The 21,401-nt window shown below is 46.5% G+C and overlaps 1 protein-coding gene across 3 annotated transcripts in view; it reads right to left on the reverse strand.

Moving 5' to 3' along the window:
- The window catches only part of LOC142569089 (uncharacterized), a 143,718-nt gene extending 128,146 nt beyond the window's left edge, over positions 1-15,572 (reverse strand). The window contains exons 1-3 of one of the 3 annotated variants that reach the window (XM_075678597.1): positions 15,417-15,572; positions 10,888-11,044; positions 9,266-9,336 (exon numbers count right to left, since the gene is read on the reverse strand). In XM_075678597.1, coding sequence (XP_075534712.1) covers positions 9,266-9,336; positions 10,888-11,016 — 200 coding nt within the window. In that variant the 5' untranslated portion in view covers positions 11,017-11,044; positions 15,417-15,572. The remainder of the gene's footprint in view (positions 1-9,265; positions 9,337-10,887; positions 11,045-15,416) is intronic. The other 2 variants (XM_075678595.1, XM_075678596.1) reach the window with 2 other exon arrangements.
- Positions 15,573-21,401: the final 5,829 nt, after the last annotated feature.

Raw genomic sequence — 21,401 nt, forward strand, 5'->3', positions numbered from 1 at the left:
CACGGGTGTGTCGTCCGAGTTGGAGCTGTCCGATCGCGAGACCTTGACAAATGAGTTGAGCGTTCTTGGGGCCATTAATAAATACATTGTAATCTCAGGCCAGCCAAAGAGCGAGCGCCTGCGACAGCCGAGGAATTCCGGCAGCAGCGTACATGGACTCCCCAATCTGGTTGCTGCGCCGAGAGTGGGCAAGCTTGAGAGTTTCCTTTGGATTGGTGGTGACCACAGCGTCCTTCGCGCCGAATATGTGAATAACATGTGGTTTCCAGCATCGAAGCTAAGCGCCGAAGCGATGACGGGGCGACCACTGCCACCAATGTAGCTATTGCGTCCTTGCTGTTAAGAATGGGCGCGTTTGGAGGTTCCTCGCTCCCATTGTTCTACCTTTTTCTTGATGGTATAATCCGAATATTTATAAAACTGGCGTCTCCGTGGTCGGAAGCTCCATTTCTCGCATGCTGTCTGAGTCGTAGCCTCGTGTGACCATGGTGGCCGCGTCGACGGTATTCGCGTGGTCGCAGAATGACGTCCCGTAAACTGCTAAAAATTGACCCGCCTGGATATGAATGGAGCTCACGGGTTCCTGGTAACTTCACGGATGCAGTCCAACCGGTTCCCCCGGTGTAGACCAAATTTTTGGACACAGGACATCGATTCCCCGGAGCAGACGCGAACCGCGTCCATTACCCTTGTCGACTCGCAGTGCCGCCTTAGAAGAGCAGAAAGAAAAACAAAGCCACTGCTGCCACAACCTGACAGCATCAAAGTCGAGGATGTCCGCACCCTCCCCCATACGGAAAGTCGCTCCCTGATAACTCCATAATACCCTGCTCACTAAATGACCAGCCCAACTTCGTTGCCCTCAGTAGTTCGAATATCCTTCCAAGCATACCCCATGGCTTTGCCCACTCAGAAGCAAAACCTCCGAGTATATCTACAGTGTACAGGGAACTGTTCATAGATCCCCAGTTTACCGACTCACTCTGCCACGCGAGGCTCCAGGAGAGCACCTATGGGCCCTTGTGCAGCGCGTGCGACAAGTGTAGGGCGACACCAGATGCCTCCCGCCGAGCCGGTTGCACGCAGTGGTGTCGAATAATGATATCTCTCCGCTTCGGTACAACCAGTTATTTTCAGTCTCCTCACTATGCCCGAGCCGCTGCCGCTCCAAGGAAAGACAAAGTCCATTGAGCGGTTGTTGTCCGAACTAAGTGCTTGTATGCTCCCCTCATGGAGCTGCATGCTTCCAAGGCTGAGCTCTGTGCAATGTGCCTGCGCCTCCTTTCGCTGATCCGCAACGCCACATGTTGCGGTTTCTGCCACACGAAAACCATCGTGGAACGCTGCCGTACAGAATCGCTTCAACGTCAGGAATTTCACAGTACAAGTGCTGCCATAGCCTTGTGTTAAGGCTTTGGTGCTGAACGTTAACACGTAGTGAATAGACTGCGCTCATAACCCCGAGGCGTAGCCTGCGAATATTCTGCTTTCAATCCTGAACGCGCACCCAGTAGTGTGAAATAACAGCCAACTTATACCGAGTCCAAGATAGACGACGCACCTTGATTGGACGGTTACGAGGAATAGCCCTGTATGGTGTTTTCGAAAATGCATCAGAAGATTAGAAAATCATCAGAAAATAAGTAAATCGAGAAGATGCACTAAAGTAAGCGTATCCCTCGGAGTTTACTTTGGCACACAGGCGCACGTTTTACACTGACGTCACTGTTTATCAGACGAATTATACAGTATTGAATGCTTATGTACTTTAAGTAACAGTTGATAATCTGTTCCATATATGCAAGAACTGAGTAGTAAATTCTGCGGCTTTATGGATTCCAGAAGTGCGCCTAAAGATATCAATGCCTAGCAGCGCGACTGCCCAACAGCAAGCAGACGCTTTTACTATCGGCCAGCGGGGGCAGCGAACTTCGACTCCTAATTTCCTGCCAGGAATCGCTTCAGCTTTGTGAAGCTACCAGTACGCCCAATTAGACAGACCAGCGGCGACACCAAGGTGAGATACGTTTGATGGCTACGGGGTTTATTCATGCCAATTGGCCTCAGATCTCCACGCTCGAACCAAGACTCCAGGGAAAGTGCCTTCTACGCCGCTTCGTTACGGCCGCTGCTTGCCACCCCAGCCGACTGGCATGCGAACCGGCTAATTGCAAAGCCCTTCCATGAGCTAAGACGTATCAGTTGAGCGAAACGTGAAAGCTATTATAAACGAGCGTGTATTGCTTTCTCTAGGGAAGTGAGCCTTGTGTGCCTGAAGCTACTTCTGACTTCGCGATCAGTTAGCAAATGTTCGAAATGATTTTTCACATCCATGCCTTCAACGCGGAGCCTTCGGCAACTACTGGCACTCTGGCTGGAGGACGGTGCGACTGCTCGTTTTCCTGGCATGGGCATCTATGGAGGACAAGGTGGATTTAAGTGGACCTTTCTGCCTCCTCTAGCGTGATCGCAGAGAACGATGTAGTCTGCTCTGACATGTAGCGCATGCTGCGAGAACGCTGGACTGCGCTCCGCGATCCCGCCAGTCAGCTAGAGCATCCCTTTTTTTCCTTTCCCACGTAAATAAACATGCGGTCCCGTTCCTCCAACCTCTTCACCTGATATTAACCACTAAAGAAGCAACGCTCCTCAAGAAGGCTCGCTTAGCGGGCCTTCTTGAGACCCGTGAGCCCGCTAAGCCCCCGTAGGAACTAGCCGGTACCGTAGGCCAGCTCCCCATAGCGAGACGCACCGGTGGCGTAGGCAGAGAGCGACCCTGGCTGTTACGCGAAAGTGCGAGACCACGACCCCAACTCATAGAATGCCTGCAGTAATGTGCACGCTTCAACGTTGGGCGGGTACGAAGGTAGAGGCATTGGGCCAAATACCTTCGCTTCATGTTAGCCCGGCTTTGAGGCATAAACCAGAGAATACCTACAGTCAACCTAGAGAACGGAAATAGCTGTAGCCTCATGCACTAACGTATGCGACTCTGCGATAACACCATCATAATCACAACTATTATCATCGTTATGTAGTGAGGAATATCGCCACTGCGGCAGCGGCAGGAGGGGCTGGTCGCGCTGCTCTCTGACTGATTTCTGGCGTGTATTTTTTTACCGCTGTCTCAGTGGTATTCTCGTGTACGGTGCTGTAACATATTTACCATGTGTTTATTACATCTCCAGCTGATCGCAAGCCCTCCGCGGCACAAAAAAAATCATGAACACGTAAGCTTATATTATCTATTGTCAATGCTGAATGAAGCGGTACCTGCCCTCAATATTCGCACAGGTCCGGTGAACTTAGTGCTGTCAACCGACATAATGTAGCGCGAAGGCGCAATGTTAAAGAAGAGACACTGAACACATCACAGGCCCTGTTCCTGTGCTTCTGAACAGCACTGTTCCCAGCGCTGTTCATGCCCCTTCGCCCTGCGTTATGTCAGTAACACCTGTCAGCCCAATGACAAGTCCTTCTACAGAAAAATACTGTCAGTCACTACATACAAAAGCAGATATAGTTGTCTCTTACGTGTAATTGAATGTTAAAAGCGAGCGCCTCTTTAAATGTGTCCTGCTCAGCATCTGAAGGAGGAGAAACGAACTTTCAAATAATAATACTTAATCTGGGCAACCGTCGTAGTGTAGTTGCATGCAGTGCTGCTTGTGTTTCACACTATACGTATATTGTCTGTGTTCGACGATTTAACCCGATTTAAAAAGACACCAAAATAGGTACTAGGCAAACGTGTTGTGTCAGCAAGATGAACTCGAAGTGCGATGTCCCATTCTATTCATTACACAGTGGCTACAGGCACTTACTCTAAGAAAAAAAGAGGGTATACTAAATTTTTGCCCGCACATTCTCTGCTCTGGATAATTCACTGCACATTTAGCATTCAGGTTCGACAGTGGTGGCTTTGACAGAAGTGGACTTTTACACAGGAATGCTGGGAACGTTATCTAGATAATAGTGCTTTCACGGACTCCAGCAAATATTGTTTGAATAGAACAAGGACGCCAAATAAACACAAAACGCCGAATTATTGCTCGCAGATCTTTGGAAAACGCAATTTATGATATCATGTCGAAAAAATTATGCTGTTCCTACGCACTATGGGAATCGATGTAAGCGAAGCTTTCCGTGCTGGACGCTTTGATTGACAATAATTAGCGGTGATGTTGACGGCTAGAGCTTAATTTCTTCAACGTTTAGGCTAACACGAGAGTGGTGAATTGATGTTAAATGTTACCTTGCGTGCACCACTGATGTTTGTCTGCGTAGTACACAGAACACACAGGGAGAAATGTTTGCTTGAAGCGTTGCTGCGCACCATATTGTCGCGAAGAGAGTTTACCGCGGGCCCCTTTTCTTTCTTTCCGCGAATTGTTGTGGGCTTCTCGATGCAGGAGAAGCCTTTGTGCAGAAAAAGACAGCGACGGCGCCTCGGGCATGTGCTGCAGCCCCGCCGCCACCGCCACACCTGATGTCACTACGTGCGCGTGTCGCGCCCTCTTCCCACGCTCGGCTGTATCGGGCCTGAAAACTTGATCTATTATGGTTGAATTGATTTTGTATGCGGAGTGTTTTCGCGACCATTTTTGGCCTGCTAAACTTTGGCTCTTATTGGATGTTGTCGGCCTGCCTGATTGACCGAAATAATCCATTCGTGGGTTATTTCGACTGCGTCTCCCGCCGGTCCGCGGGTCCCTTCAAACTCACTTAAGGAATGGCTTGGATAGTTTTTGAGAGAGAGAGCAAAGAGACAGCAGCACAAAGCGCCACTTCACCATGGGAGACCATGCCGGTCAGGCAGGCCGTCAACGACGGGCATGACATCGGTTTGCATTTAAATATTTGTAGAGTGTACACAGAAAGTAAATGCGAATTTAATAAACCTAGTGGTTCGAATGGTATTTCTCGTTGTCATCCTACCTACGGATCTGGACTTGCCCCTGCCAGAGCTCATCCCCCTTCATCATCGTCTCCCTGGTGAGCTGATGCTTCAAAAGTGTAACAGCTGCGTCACTTAGCTACAATATTTCATAACCTCTGAGAGGGTTCAGCGTTGTCATTGCCTCACATGGCACATCGCATTGTGGCAGAAGTATTAAATTTGAATTGCATATGGGGCTGTATGTGGCAAAACCACACTTGGATTATGAGGCACGCCATAGTGGCAGACTCAGGATTAATTTTGACACCGTGATGAGCTTTGACGTGTCCCAAAATTAAGTGCACGTGCGTTTTCTATTTCGCTTCCGTCGAGAGACAGAGAGAGAGAGAGAGAGAAAACTTTTACTGTCAAGTCTGTGGATTGTTCTTTCCCAGCGGTGTGGGCTAGCGTGACGTCAGCTTTGCCGCGATGCTATCAGCCCATTCCGCCAACCGTATCTGGTCTTGCGGGTTGGAAGTTTTTGTCTTTTTCTCCCACTCGTCATGTGAGGGAGCTCGCCTACAGAGTTCTCTCGGGGGAGGGTTCTTTTGGCATCCCCACAAGATGTGACCTTGGTCCGCCAGGGGATAGGTACAATGTTTGCAGTTTGGTGGATATTCACCACCGGTCATTGCAGCTAGCCTTCTTGGACTAAGTAGAGATCTAGTCTCTACTCTCCTGAGGTTAGTGGCCTGTATTTTTGTCAGTGTCTCGTGCGGGGATGGATATATTCGCCTGGATTCGCGGTAATAAACGGTCATTTCGTTATAGGTGTGGATACCTTCATGTCAGTCAATCCCGTCGGGCAAGCCCACCTCCCGGTTACTAGCTGCTCGGGCGGCTAGGTGGGCGGCGTCATTGCTTCGTCGAAATGTGGCTGCCGCGATTGGGATCAAATCCACGACCTCTAGCAATGCCATAGCCGCAAATCTAACGCGGCGGGCACTGAAGTGTTAATTTGACGGTTGACCGCTTCTGTAGTGTTTCCTGGACCCGGTGGTCCGCATATATACATATATATATATATATATATATATATATATATATATATATATATATATATATATATAGCTTCTGCGTGCCCTGCGTCAGTTGCCCACTTGACATACTTGCATGGCGTTTATTTTTCAGAAATAGCAGCAAGGTACTGTACCGTACTTTGCAATTAAGCTTATCCTGTGTACCCAAAACCGCTGTCGTATAGGCACCCTGCAATGAAGTTTGCCTGTACATAACGTGCCACCTAGCAGCGGCTGTGATCACCCGCGGGTACGCCCTCACCGTAATTTCACCATTGTCCATGGTACATTCAGGCACGCCTGAAAGTCTGCTTTCCAATTTTCCAATGGATTCACCACGGCCTCTTGGCAGCTCCATGAGAAGTGTGAACAAAAAGAACAAGCGCAGATACTGCTCCCTTAGGGATTATAACAACCGCGAAGGGGATGTCGGCATCAAATTGTGCCTCTTCCCTTCTAAACCGGGGGAAGCAACCCGGCGGCTGAAGTGGATCGTCGCTGTTCGTGTCGGTGTTGTGAATTTCTCTTAAACGAACTAAGACGTAAATGCAAAAACACGAAAAAAATGAAAAAGAACCAGCAGCGGCATCCGTAAAAACACAAGAAAGCGTCAACTGCATAAAAACCCCTGAACTGATGCCCGCTCTTGTAAATCAGTTTAGATAGTTGTTTAGCTCATCTTACTCGAAAACAAACGCGCATTTGTTGCTACGTGTCAAATATAGCTTCGTAAGCGCTCCGTGCTGGAGCTTTGTACGCGCTGTGTTTCTTTCTGTTCCAAGATCAAGACGCGAATGCTGGAACCGAGCTCATTCGTGCCGATATTTTGTCGCGCCTAGTACAACAGAACTAAGGTTGGAGCACACTGCAGCACACGTTGAGTATTCGAAAATTAGCATTTCTCTCGCACACGCTAGCGCATACTTGTTCAGTCTTCACGTTTAGTCTCAGCTGAGTGCTCTCTATGATGCTTCAACGGTAATGCCCTCTCACATCCGAGCCCGAGCAATACCAGAATATGCTCGAGGTACTTTGTCAACGGAGAAAAAAGCACTTACCTGCCAATTCGCCAAAACCTCTGCAATTGTGAGGTGCAAGGCAAGCTCCATGTAATGAAGCGACAAATGACAGTTCAAAGATGTCCACGACCGTGTTTGCTCACTTAAGTGGCATAAAGCAATGATCTGTTCAGTCACTTTGAGTTCGACGTCGTAAGCATGCTTGCTCTGTTGTGACAAATACATTGCGACCTGCGGTGGTTGCTTAGTGGTTATGGCGTTGGGCTGCTAAACACGAGGTCGCGGGATTAAATCCCAGCCATGGCGCCCGAATTTCGATGGGGTCGAAATACCAAAACACCCGTGTAATTAAATTTAGGGCCACGTTAAAGAACCCCAGGTGGTCAAAATTATGCCGCAGTCCCCCACCATGGCATTCCTCCTAATCAGATCGTGGTTTTGGCACCTAATACACCATAATTTAAGCACCTCGATGTGATGTCCCTGCTGTTTACTTCTTTCGCACGATATACATGGTTGTAGTCGTAAATTGGACGCCCTTTCTCAAGCGTCAGTGGTCCAAAATGGGCCTCGATGTTTTCGATTGCCTTAAAACCGCAATTTAGAACGTCCGACAGGTATCAAACGAGCGCCGCAAAAGCATGCCTCCTCAGCAGTGTCCGCCTCCTGGTTTCCGCCTCGGTGTCCGCCACGGTGGCGCTGACGGCTGTGCCGATCGCTGCGCCGCCTGGCCATTGCAGGAAGCCCATATTAGTTGGGTTTCCTTGCCTTCTCACGTCACCTCCCCACTGTCTTGTATGGGAACTGCCTCTTCTCGCTTTCTTCTCCTCTCTACAGTTCTATCTGCGTCCCCTCTGGCCTCGCATGTTAGTAGAATGGGAAACTCTGCAGTTTCTGCTATGGTTCTGAGGGGAGTCACGGATAATTACGGCTGTTAAACGGCAAAGATGGCTATGGCCAGGGAGCTCCAAAAGGTATTGCGCTCATTCGACGCGGTGGGGAGAAAACGCGCTACTCCCGACGCCTTTCCTTTCTTACTCGCGCCTCTCATCTATATACACGTTCTGAACCACCACCCGACGCCGTGTGCGCGACAGCAGCCCACAGCAGCAGCAGCAGCGGGAAATTCGAAGGAAGAGGCAAAGAAAGCTTCGGTTTAAAAAATTGAGTTATGTATTCAACCAAGCCAAACAGGTTGAAAGGAGACGAACGTTTGAGTTGCGTGACATTGATAATCAAGGGAAGCCTCAGTCTGGAGCCAAGGGGTATCAACGAGCAAACATTTTTGTGAGGATCGTGACGGAGACAATTCCCCACGCCGAGACATATCTTGCGCGTCCACTGTTGATTGGGACTTCCCATCCTTTCCTATCCCAATCCTATCCTATCCCTGAGTGTGCTTCAAGAATTTTTTTTTGGGGGGGGGGGCGGGGGGGAGGGAGGGGAGCGCGCTGTGCTCACGCTCGTCATCCGTTGTTTGGTGACAAACAAAAATTAGCTGTGAGAAGTTCTAATCTTCGTGAAATTTGTATTTCGCTGGTTATCTGAGCTGCCGAGCACTGCAGGCCTCAGAACTTGGTTGGATTTCTGTACACCCTTTATCGCGAACATATTTCGACAATTAGAGAGCTCTGGCAACACATGATGCCACTGCCTTGTGTCGATTAAAAAAAGTGATAGGGTTTAACGTGCCAAAACCACTTTCTGATTATGAGGCACGCCGTAGTGAACTCCGGCAATTTCGACCACCTGGGGTTCTTTAACGTGCACTTAAATCTAAGTACACGGGTGTTTTCGCATTTCGCCCCCATCAAAATGGGGCCGCCGCGGCCGGGATTTGATCCCGCGACCTCGTGCTCAGCAGCCCGACACCGTAGCCACTGAGCAACCACGGCGAGTCATTGTGTCGATTAATCCGCATCTTGCAAAAATCGCGGCAAATTCGCGACGGAACCAAAAAAAAACGATTTGGGGCAATTTTTTAGGGCTTAGCTGGTACACTGGACATCTTGCAATGTACCTGTAAAGCCCGCAGAAGACTTGGCTTGTGTGTGCGCGAAGTAGCGAAAAGCTCCGCAGCTAAGGAGCTAAACATAAAAGATCGTATGTATTCAAAAACACGGTCCACCTTGCTTCCCTTGCAAACAAGTACTGGTTTAGACGATGGAATAATGAAAATTGAATAAGGCTAGAAAACGCGTTATATAAATGTCATAGTTTCACTGGCATGAAAGTTTCCTGATACAGCTATAGGCCGAAAAATTTTGCGAATATGGCCCCGCACTTACTTGTAAGCGTTATAGATATCCGCTCCAGTAATTGCAGCGAGCCTGGCGCCTAGTATGTCCTCGATGCGTGCCTGTATGGAAGAAGGGGAAGAGGAATTCACCGCCAATGCGCATGACTTCAGGGCATTCTTGGACAAAAATGCATGGGCGCTTTAAAAATCACAGGCAAACTTTTTCCCGATTGCTAAAGTGGTTTACGGTAGCTTTCTGCGCTTTAAGGAAGCAATGAAAGTTGCGGAAAGACTCTCTTCCTATAGTCAATGTACCATGTAATTGCAGTTATTCAATCAAAAAATATATTAACAGACACCTCGAGTAACGATCGAACTTTCTTCTTTACGCTCGCTTATTCCACATGAATAAATTGTTTACGTGAGTCCCTCGGCTGTCCGTATTCGCGCAGTATAACCTATCGAAACGAAAGAAGCGCTGGCGGCACCAACTAGCCGTTCCGATTAAACGCCAAGATTTCTCGCAAGTCCAATTACATGCCTAAAAGGAGTGCTTCATATTAATATATTGTATCACATTAGGAATGTTTCCTTTCGACTTGGTACCTCCCACGTGGACGACAAAATGAAGAAAGGGTAACTAATATCGCGGCATCATTTCTCACGCGTACGTGATACTTGGAAACTTCCTTGCGTCAAGTGCAAAGAACGTCCGCGTAAGCAGTTTTTATTCGCGCAGATATTTATTTGCGGTAGACTTCTAAGCTTCCAGGCGCGCCGCTCAGCCGACACCTGATTCGTGCAGCAAATCGGCCTACTGTGCTGTTCAACGGGGATGCTGCTTTCTTTACCAGCTCCGTGACGAGACTTAAGATTACCGCTGTCATCTTTGCTGTCTGATTAGACGTCTAGGGATAGTATTAAAAGGCATTTACTATACGCGAATACATGACTATTCTCGAAAGTGGTGCTCAGTATCCCAGGCATTTTTCGCAAATGGAGCTACTACCCATATTTCTGGCAATCTGAAAAGGCTTATCGCACTCCCCCAAAAATTTCGCTCGCACACTAAGCATAGTAGGAAGCCATCGAATTGCTGTACAAGTGGAGCAGTTTCTTTTTTTTTCTGTAGAAGCAAGCGGAAATAAGACAACAAATTTTTGACGTCGAAGAGATCAGGAGGCGACCTGCACCACCTAGCCACTTCTCCCGGCGTTAAGCCATTTCGGCAGTTACCTCGACCATGTTGCGAGAAAGATATTCGCCTCCTGGATTCTACAATATCGCAGCCGAGATTCAGCCAACTTTTCTGTCAGAACACCTTTCTATTTCCTTTCTTCTCATTCTCACTAACGCTTTCCGCAGGCGTTTTGGTGAGCTTTGCATTTTATCACAAGAGGTATTTAATTGCAATGATGGCTGGCTAGTTTCCACAGCAGGCGCCATGCCGGTAGCGTCTCCTCAAGGGCAGGCTCAAGGGCTTACTTCTAAACGGGAAGGGTTGCTCAAGCTTTTTGAATTTTGAACTCTTTTCACAGCATACATCGCTTGCAAACTTGCAGAAAATGATCATCGCCGCGTGACCCACACACTGCACTTTGTGGGCAACACCCAAACCTCGTATGAGGTCCGCTAAACAGCTCTGGTCATCCGCTGGGTTCAAACGCTAACCGTGTACTTTTGCTCCTCCTCTTCGGTGGTGACCATGGAGTAGGCCTGCCTCTCGGTCTCGACGAACTGGCCCGCGTGTTCATTCCACAGGTCCTCGTTGCCAGATTTTAGTGCCTCCCACATCCACATGTAGCCGGTGAAGTCGTGCGGCCGGCCGCTGCGAGACGCACAACAAGCCGCGGGTTCGTTTTAAAGGCTTGGTCTTGTTGAAGTGATTGTGTCCTCACATCATGCAGTGCCAATAAAAACCGCATTATCGACTGATAGAAAGTGTCCAAATAAAACGAAGTAAAACCACACTCAACCGTAACGGCATACTCTCCAATTTCTACATTGACGCCCTCAACTACAAGAAGCAGCCTTCACTTGAAGATGAGTTCTCTTTCTGTTTCCTAGCGTGAGATCGTTACAATTGTCCGACTGTGTTTCCCGGCTACGGGGAGAACCACAACTATCGACAAAAATATTTAAAGCTGTAGTCGTTCTACAACCTAGAAAATTCTATTTGGCTACTCTCGCCGATATATACGCCATCTGTCGGCGATAACTAACTGCCAGCCTGTGAAAGCATCGCATGCGACATCGCATTCTACATCAGAGATGAGATGTAATAATGACGATTGCCTGCAAATTAGCGCACGAGCAAGTAAATAAAGTATTTTTTTGTGTCATGCAAAGTTGGACGGTTTCCATAAAGCGACACTAAATTCAAATATTAAGTCATGCTATAGTCATAGATTAGTGTTCGAGAATCTCTAAGGCGTCAGTATTATCGCGAACAAAGCCTTATTACTCGAGAAATTGGAGTAAATGCAAGACATGATTAGAGACTCCTCCCGGACTTTCAAGCACTTGCCCGATGATGAAAGCACTCGTCAGTTAAATTGTGTCACTAGTACTCAAGCACACCACTAAAATATTTAAAACTGTAGTCGTTCTACAACCTAGCAAATTCTATTTTGACTATTCTCGTCGATATATACGCCATCTGTCGGCGATAACTAACTGCCAGCCTGTGATAGCATCCCATGGGACATCGCATTCTACATCAGAGATTTGATGGAATAATGACGATTGCCTGCAAATTAGCGCACAAGCAAGTAAATAAAGTATTTTTTTCTGTCAAGGGAAGTTGGATGGTTTCCTTAAAGGGACACTAAATTCAAATATTAAGTCACGCTATAGTCATAGATTAGTGTTCGAGAATCTCTAAGCTAGGCGTCAGTATTATCGCAAACAAAGCCTTATTACTCGAGAAATTGGGGTAAATGCAAGACATGATAGGAGACTCCTGCCGGACTTTCAAGCACTTGCCCGATGACGAAAGCACTCGTCGGTTGAATTCTGTCACTAGTACTCAAGCACTCGTTGCAAAAAACAGCATTGCATTGTATCATACGACGAACGAAATTGCTACTGGTCCAGTCCTATTTCAATTTTAGAAAAAAGAACGCATTGAAATTATCCTTTACAACGACACGGGTAGACGAAAGATTACGTTTTCGCTCGACTTTGCACCGCCCACGCTTTCGCGTTTCAGTAGTTTCGTTATCGCGTAGTGCTGCGCTGCTTTTGCTGGCTCACGAAAGTCGCACTAACTGCAAGTAGCAGAGAATTCTGCTTCCACTTGATGTCGCGGGATGTCCGAACAGTCTACGCCACTTGGCCAAAAAGCAGCTGCAGCGGCGGATTCTGGCTTTATTGGTCTTGGCTCGGTACCACCGCCTGACGGGCGCCGTTTTACTCACCGACGGCAGCAACGGGCGGTGATGGTGTATGCAATTAACCACTCCCTCGGTTGGGTGGCGGGAGATTTGAATTTCGAAAAAGGTATTCCGACCCTTCAGATGCAATTTACTCGTAAACTATGTCTTTTCTTGGCACGAAACAAGAGTTATGAGGTTTCTGAAATAGTATTTAAACCGTTCACGTCGGTGGGGGCGGGGGGGGGGAGGGGGTGACTTAGTACCAGCCTTCAGTGTTCCTTTAGCAAATTCATTCATCATTGCGAGAATAATTATGTCAAAAAATTATACAGTGCGGCATCTTTTTCAAAAATAATTCGACGTTTTATGGATCATACCTTACGAGCGTCTGCCTACGGTGTTCCGGGGTTGGTAGCGTACTACAATCTAAAGAAGTAAAACGTTACTACTTGGAGGCATATATGGGTATAGTAGTTCCCTATACGATATCCACATTAGTTACTTCAGGATACATATACGAAGTCGAGAATCAGGATCTGACTCTATTTAGGTGCATGTATGACGGCGAAACACTATACTTTGCGCAATTTTTGGCTAATACATCTTTAGGATACCTTGCCCTGTGGAAAGATGGGAGTACTGACAACTATTACATAATACATTATATTTCCTTACAACATTTTAAGGCGTATATCTCGAAGCTTATGCTATGCTCATGATCTATGGACGCCACTCGGACTCAATTCCACAATTGGGACAAGCACGCCAAAGTTGATAGACGAGTATCACAAGGCAACATGTCATGCGAACAATATTAGCTTGTTAAACAAATCCAGCTAACGTCGCAAGACTGTGCTGCAGCCTCAGGAATTCATGTGTTTCTTCTGAAACAATTACAGGATACAATTAAGCCAATGAGAGAACTTCAGTTTTTACCGGCTAACTGAAAATCAACTGTAGATCGCGCTCACCAGCCCACACACACACAAACCTTCAGTGATTAAATTGAGATATTGTGCATTTACTGTTGCCAGTCAACATTTTCTCTGCGAATCCATACCACGATTCTGAACGCTGGCATTCTTTGAGTAGTGAAAATTCTACGAGGCGTGTTGGCGTAACTACTGTGCCATCACACAACATCACTATAGGCATGTATTCTCTGTGGCCTATGCATTTCATTCGCCTCAGATTTAGGTCGCATAATTGTGAATTATGTAAAGGTTCCTGCCCCTCGTTACACTGAGGCATCCGTAAAACTTAAAGCACCAGCGGAGCTGAAAGGTGGGCAAGGCTTTGCTTAGCGGTGCAACCCAGCTGTGAAGCTTTAAGATAGCGCTGATGAACTCGTGAAGGGTGGTGTCGTTATTTGGCACAAATAGAAATAAAGCAAAACAAAGAAATGAAGGCAGATAGATTCCCCCATTGTATCGGGTTCGGTGGAGACGTCATGATGCGGTACATGTCATGATGAAGGGATTTACGCTTTACTGAAGACTACGCTAAATGGCGTAGCTGGCCTTCTACAAGAGGGCAAATATCTACATCGTAAACTTTTTGGCTATAGGACTTTGTCCTAAGGCACATAAACTGGCTAAAACTCAGCTACTAAAGCGCTTTCCTTGTCAAAAAATTAGCGACGATTACGTTACTTCCTAATGCGAAATTTGAGCGCAGCAAATAAGCTGTTTCACCTTTTCGATAGATTGAGGCAAAGAAATCGAGCAACACATGTATGCGCTATCACAGAATTTTTTTTTTCACACGTATTCCTTTAACAAAGACTCCACTAACAGTTCTTGACAGTCATGAAGGAAGCTTTGTGGTCGGAGAAATAGACTGATATATGTTCGACTTGGTACACCAATGCTTGATTCTCAAAGACGAGATCTATACAAGTGCCTCGCGAGGTTGTCACAGCCGTGGGACGCGTTACGAGCGAGAGGAACGGGATGTTCTCCCGCATAAGTGTTAGGAAATTGCTGTTTGTCTTTATGTCAAGCCGCCACCGATCTGGCTCTCTGATTGCCACCGCACAGGGCGAACGGCAGCGGCAATTTCGGCTCGGGCGGTGCACATATACAGATCCGCCGCCACCGATCTGGCTCTCTGATTGCCACCGCACAGGGGTTGCATTGGAGGAGGAGCGAAGAAAGGAAGTAAGTTCGAGCCGGCGCTTTGACAACCGGAGACTCGCAGGAAGAGGGGGGAGGGGGGCGGCGTGTACACCCAGCGGCAAACGATGGGGGCAGAAGCGCGCGCAGCAAGCGGACAACACGATAAAGGGAGGAGGGAAGAGATAGCAGCGACTGACTGATGCCGCTGACGCCGATAGTGAGTCAACCCCAGCTGCGGAGTTGGTTTCAGGGACAACGCCGCCGATGCCAACACAAACAGTATGATACCCACGCTTCCGCAGTGCTAAGAACCAGGTCTAGCCGTGGGAAGGTGGTCACGTATTCGTCGACGTGCCGGGGCCTACGTGAAATAACCGGCGCGTCGGCAACTGAAGAGCACCCTATCCGCCACACAAGAACAGGGGGGGGACCCTTTCCTCCTCTTTCTGCATGGCGGCGACGGTGTTCTATGCAGTCACGTTATCTTGACTCTCTAGCGGCGTCAGCGGCATCCAGCGGTATCAGTCGGTCGCTGCTAGCGCTGGGGGGATGAAAGGGGGGCGGAGCTGGTTACGAGGCCGACGACAACGCCGACGACGACGCGAAACCCAGGAACGGACGCCAAAGAGCTGCGCTCTAAAACATTTGTAGGGAGGTGGAGCAGAAGAGAGCCAGTACTTGTAAATGGAATGGTGCCGGAACTTACACTGCTTTAAACTGCTTCGCAGCCTCGCCCAGGAGGTACCAAGCGTTGATGGCGCCCGGCGGGTTCTGAAAATGGAGTTGTTATTACAATGAACCTTTCTTCAAGGTCCTTTCACGTTGACGAGTACGAAGTAGAACATTGAATTTCTTTGCAAGAATACCCGCGTACTTCCCCATATTAATCTTAAATGCTGACCCCGTATGTTCAGCTATGTTCTCCTCAGCGCAGATTTCTCGTTATCAGGCCAAAACAACGAGCGCAGAGGCTCACCCCGCAATGACACAGCTTATCACGCTGACATTCATTTTGTCATGTGAGAGCGCCGCACTCAAATTGAGTACTTTCCGAGGCGTGGAATATCCAACAAGTCAAATCAGCCTGGGATGACTAATGTGTGCACTCCTTCCTTGCTCAGAATGCTTGTGCACTGAAGAACGTTCTCACGCTGCGACTGTTCGTTCTCGTGAAGTTTCGCAGGTGTCAGCCAATCTTGATGGTGACTGGCGAAAAGAAAAGCGTTTGCCTCAAATAAGGTTTTTTGGATACCATAGATGGTTATCATCAACGTATAAAAAATATCGACTGAATTTTATTTACAATAGCTTTTTACCTTGTTTTCATGGCGCTATGTGTCTACGAATACACAAAGTGAACATGTAAAAGCTGCCCTTTCACACTTCACGCGTGTCACCAACACACTCGCGATAGGGAGCTGCACGTTTAGAAAGCGAAGCTTTGTTTGACTTCTTCACCAGCTCTGGCGTCGCTCCCTGGCCGCTAGGTCCCGTGGGGGTGGCCGCTACAGCGGTGTACATAATTCTGGATGTAATACTTGGGTTACAAATAATTCCAAAATTCACCGACGATTACGATACTCCCCTAACGCGAAACTTGAGCGAAGCTCTTTGCGCGTTTTCATTTCGCCATATATTGAGGCAAATAATTTGAGAGAGACAAGCAGCAGAGTCGGCAATCGTCGGAAATCTGACCTGCGGGTCAAGCGCGCCGGCTTTTATGCATGATTTGTCAAAGGTTCCAGGGTAATCGCTGGTGCCGCTTGGCTTCCAGAAAGTAGCACATAATTCGCGTCGTGCATATAATTAGATTACAAAATGCTTTCTTCAGAACAGACTACGGATAATTAAGACTATCGATAACATTCGAGAAACTTCCGGCAGTCCAGCTGCGTCGTGCGTCTAGGAGTGACGGTTAACATTTTTTAGCCCGTGGAAAGCTGTGACCGAAGTCACATAAAGAAGTCTTCGTCGAAAAGACGACGGCGCGCAACTCTGCAGCCATCCCGTAGTGATCGTCGCCGCTGACACCACGCTCGCGCCGCACTACGCTTTCCTCATGCTTTCGCAAAACAATCCATCCCGCTTTCATGCTTCCACCTTCCTCCTCTCCTTCCTTCCTTGCACCGTTCTCTCTCGCCGCTCTTTTTCAACCCCTGCTGCGCTCCACGCTCTCGCTTTCATCCGCTGCACTCGTTCGCTCGGTTACGTCGGGAACGCCGCTCGACGAAGGAACGGGCGCCCACGAGCTGCGCTCTAAAAGGCACCCGCGATGTAGCCCCTATGAAACTTTCATGCTGACCATGTATGTACATATACGTCTGCGTAAGAAAAATATCTCCCTAGTAAAACCTCATCATACATTGCCGGTTTTCGGGTACTTATCTAAAGCGCAACGACCACCTAGTGGAATGGTGAAATATATTTAACGAATTCTCTCATTTATTTTTTTCGATTTAGTTAATCAGTATATTCCACTGCGTGTTTGTACGTTATTAGTTAATGTTCCACAATGGGTACGTCTCACTGAGATACAACAGGTGAAAAATCCCTAAATGCTGCTTGATAAGTATCGTACTTTTCTGTACACACGCCCATCATAACGAAATTGTTCCCATCACCGATGCTTACGAAGCATTTAATCAACAGCTCTATTTAAGCGTGGCTTAGCGTAGCTTCCAACACGTGCAATAAATATGGTTTTCTTTATTTGTCGCCTAAAATGTATGCGTCGCCCTTAATGTGGGGCCAAAATAATCGCAATTCCCAGTGAAAAGCGGAACGCGTTATAGGTAGCGGCGTCAGGGTACAGCCTACTACAGCCGCATGCAGTCAGTGCCGGAGTGAGGTGCCGAAACGTCTATTCAGCGCGGTGGAACACTTGAGCGCACAGGTGGATTCCAGTTTTCAATTGAATATCTTTCACTCTATAGTGAAAATGCATACAAAAATGCATCCTTACTTTCTTTAGAATTCTTTCCAACTTTCTACCGACTTTATTACCATCCCATTCACTTTTACTTCTTATTAACGCATGCTGCAAGAAAGTTGGTAGGCTCCGTTTTTAGTTTAGCTTCAAGAAAGTTTGCTAAAAGAAAGTTTTAAAAAAGTTGGTAGGCTCTGTTTTTACTTTCGTTAGAAGAAGGTTTGGTAAAAAAAAAATTTAAAAAAAGTGTGTAGGCTCTGTTCTCACTCACGTTTGAAGAAAGTTGGTTGAAAGAAAATTGGTTGGTGGTGTTCTTTTATTTAAAGAAAATTAAAACAGGTGTATTTGATTGATTTGGTCATTCACTACGGAGATAAAGAACCAGAACATGCAAATTGGTAATGCACGAATAGCAATAGTAGCTACCACGAATGTAGCACAGTGTCACAGTGATAATTCTTTCGTGCAGTTTAAAAGACAGCAACGAGTTGCACTATTGTATTGTTTGACACATTGGAAGGCTGTTTCCTTTTGTTCGCTACGCTTTTCCTTACCTCGGCTTCTTAAGAAACCTTTCTTATATTATTCTGTACAAATTACGCACAAAACTTGGTGGTACACAAATGCAGTACCTGCGGCCGCTGTTAGAAGTGTTTTCTTTTTTGTTTTTGTTTTTTTATATAGCTAAGGGTGATCGCTGAGTTGAGATTGGTGGTCGAAGAGAATACGACAGCATGAATTGGGTGCACGACTGAATAAGTTATGATTGTCTGGCTGAGCAATGAAAGTAGCGAAAATGAATCTAGCACGGCCGTATCTGTTTGTTTACGCGTGCGTGCAAACAGTACGCTTGCCGCACATCGGCCGTAGCTCCAGCTGCTGAAGCAGGCCAGCCATCGCCACGTTTTGTGATCTTTATTGCTAACGCTAAGAGGAAATATGGTCTCGCCAATTCAATATTAGGACACATATTCTCTAAAACGCGACAATTGACGCCATAGGAAGCCTGCACATGAGTGGTGATCATGAGTTTGTGCCCGGTAGCTCTCAAAGAAGCCCGCCCGCCATTGCAAGCAGACGGATCTGCACGGGAAGCCCTTTTATTCGCTCGTGTTCGACAACTAGAGTTCGCTCATGCTTCGGCTTAAGAGGAAGCTCGGGCCCAACTCCGACGCGGCCTATTCAAATACATGTAAACGCAAAATCGTTTTTATGAGATAACCCCTGGACCGATTTTGATGAAATTTGTCGCATTTGAAAGAGAAAGTTAAATTCTAGTGACTGTTGGAAGCGGAATTTCGATTTAAGGCTTGAATTTTCTTAAAACGATTTTCAAATATTTGACCGTCCGAAAGAAATAGAAGCATGAAGTTTATAAATTCATAGCTCTGCATCAAGAACGATATCGCGGTTCTGTCAACGGCATCCATTAGATCATTCAAAGCGGACAAATTCAATATGTCATTTTACATCTTACGTGAATTTGTTACGTTGGTTACAACGGTTTTGCAAAAGCTTTATTTCTCAATTACTAAATTTTTTTATATTCATGTGTAACATATCAATTTTGTCCGCTTTAGATGTACTATTAGATGCAATTCACAGAATTGTATTATCATTTTTAGTGGTTAAGTTACAGAGTTGTAAACTTGATAGTTTCGTTTTTTGAAAATTTTCGATTTTTGCCCATTTTTAACAAAAAATTGACAATCTAACTCAAAAATTCGAAACCAGCAGTCCCTAGATTTTAAGTTTGTCTTTTAAATGCAACAAACCTCGTCAAATTTGGTGCAGTGGTTGCCGAGAAAAACGAATTCTCCTTTTACATGTATTTAGATAGGAGCACTTGAGCTAAAGCTTCCTCTTAAGTTCCTGTATATGTCTTACAAATGAGTAAGCCTGCCCAGGGACTCAACAAATGCGGCCGAAATACCGGCCGTCCTTGAGTAACAAAATCGAATATCGAAGGCCCTGCTTTTGCAAACTGCATGCGCCTGAAGCGGTCGCGAATCTTGGAGGTTAAATCCGCTTGGTTAACCGCAGTATACTCTAACCGCAATGCGGTGCTGCTGCAGTCTTTGGAATTTGAGAGAAATGGTCATTGATGAGAAAGGGTATAGCAGCATAGGCAGTGGCCATGAATGCATCATTTTGAACAGGGGATATGTAGTTGTGAAAGAGAGCAAGGGTCGCAAAAGTGCCCGTCAAAATTTTAACGGTGAACAAATAACAAATTTATTGATGAGAGTCGAGGAAGAACTTAACAAATGACCAAGTAAAGAGTACGAACATAGTTAGCTTCTAAGTGTAATAACGTCAGAAATACGGAAAGAGAAACAACATGTTTGTTGTAAAGGAAGAATGAAACCGAAAAGCTTGTGGAACAAGGACATACGAGAAGCTGTCGCCGAACGACAGAAAGTATCCCAAGAGCACAGGTAGGCAAAGAAGGCGCAGTTGCCGCAGGATTAAGTAGCCAGTATATGGGAAATATACCGGGAGAAAAAGACTTTGGTTCAAGTACTGGTGCAATCAAATATAAAAGGTGAAAGTGAACGTTCGTTGTCAAAAATACGTGGGAAAAATATGGCCGCACCAACAATATTTTGGAACCACATAAAATTATTAGGAAGGAAGTCAACAACCATGCAACGACATACCCTAGACAACGATGGAAAGAAACTGGCAGGAGAAGCGGCAACAAATTACACCCTGAAAATAACAGCCGAATCTTTCCAAGGGAATAATGAAGTTGTACTTGAAGAAAAAAAAACAGCATGAAATGGAACCAGATGGAAAAGGAGCTGGCGCTGAAAGATTTCAATTGGAAGAAAAATGAAGAGAAAATTCCGAAGCGCACAGCCACATGGCTAGACGAGTTTCCGGTTAGGCTGATTAATAAACTAGGACCAAAAAGTAAGGAAGCTCTGGTGAAAGCAGTGGAAAGAACTTTTGAAGATAGACGAATATCAGACAGTCGGCGACGAAGTAGAATGAATTTACTTTAAAAAGATAAGGGGGAGAAAGATAGAATCTATTCGTATAGACCGTTCACCATCACATCGCTAATATACAGGCTAGCTATGCAGACAATCAAATTAAAGCTGCAAGCATGGGCATATAACAATGGCATTTCTAGAGAACTACACAATGGCTTCAGAAAAGCTAGGTTTTTGGATGATAACTTATTTGTTCTTACTCAATATATTTAAATAACAAGAGTCGGAAGCAGACCGTTATATGTGGCCTTTTTAGACATTACAGGACCTTATGACAACGTAGACCACAACATTCTGTGGGATATTTTGGAAGGAGAAGGCTTAGGCGACGATTGTCTACAGCTTTTTGGAGAGACTTACTTAGAAAATACCGTTTGCGTTGAATGGTTTGCGTTGAATGGGAAGAAATGAGGAGCAAGGAGAAAGTTGATGTCAACAAGGAACTGCGGCATGGGCGCCCTTTATTCCCACTGCTGTTTATGATGTACATGCTGAGGATGGAGAGGGCTCTAGAAGGAAGTAATACCGGGTTTAATCTCTCATACGAAAAGGCGCGTACAGCACTAGAGCAGCAGCTTCCAGATTTATTTTATGCTGACGACATTGTGTTGCTAGCCCACGAGTGTAAAATAACGTATATTTACAGCTGGCGTATATGGCGTTCAGGCAACTGCCAGACTTCGTCTTCGTCTAGTCGAATCCAACTTCTTCGTTCCCTTCACTGTAACATCACCCTGCCGGTGGAGTAACTCCGTCCTGGTGCAAA

Source organism: Dermacentor variabilis, unplaced genomic scaffold (assembly GCF_050947875.1).
Source record: "Dermacentor variabilis isolate Ectoservices unplaced genomic scaffold, ASM5094787v1 scaffold_75, whole genome shotgun sequence".
Taxonomy (NCBI): Eukaryota; Metazoa; Arthropoda; class Arachnida; order Ixodida; family Ixodidae; genus Dermacentor; species Dermacentor variabilis.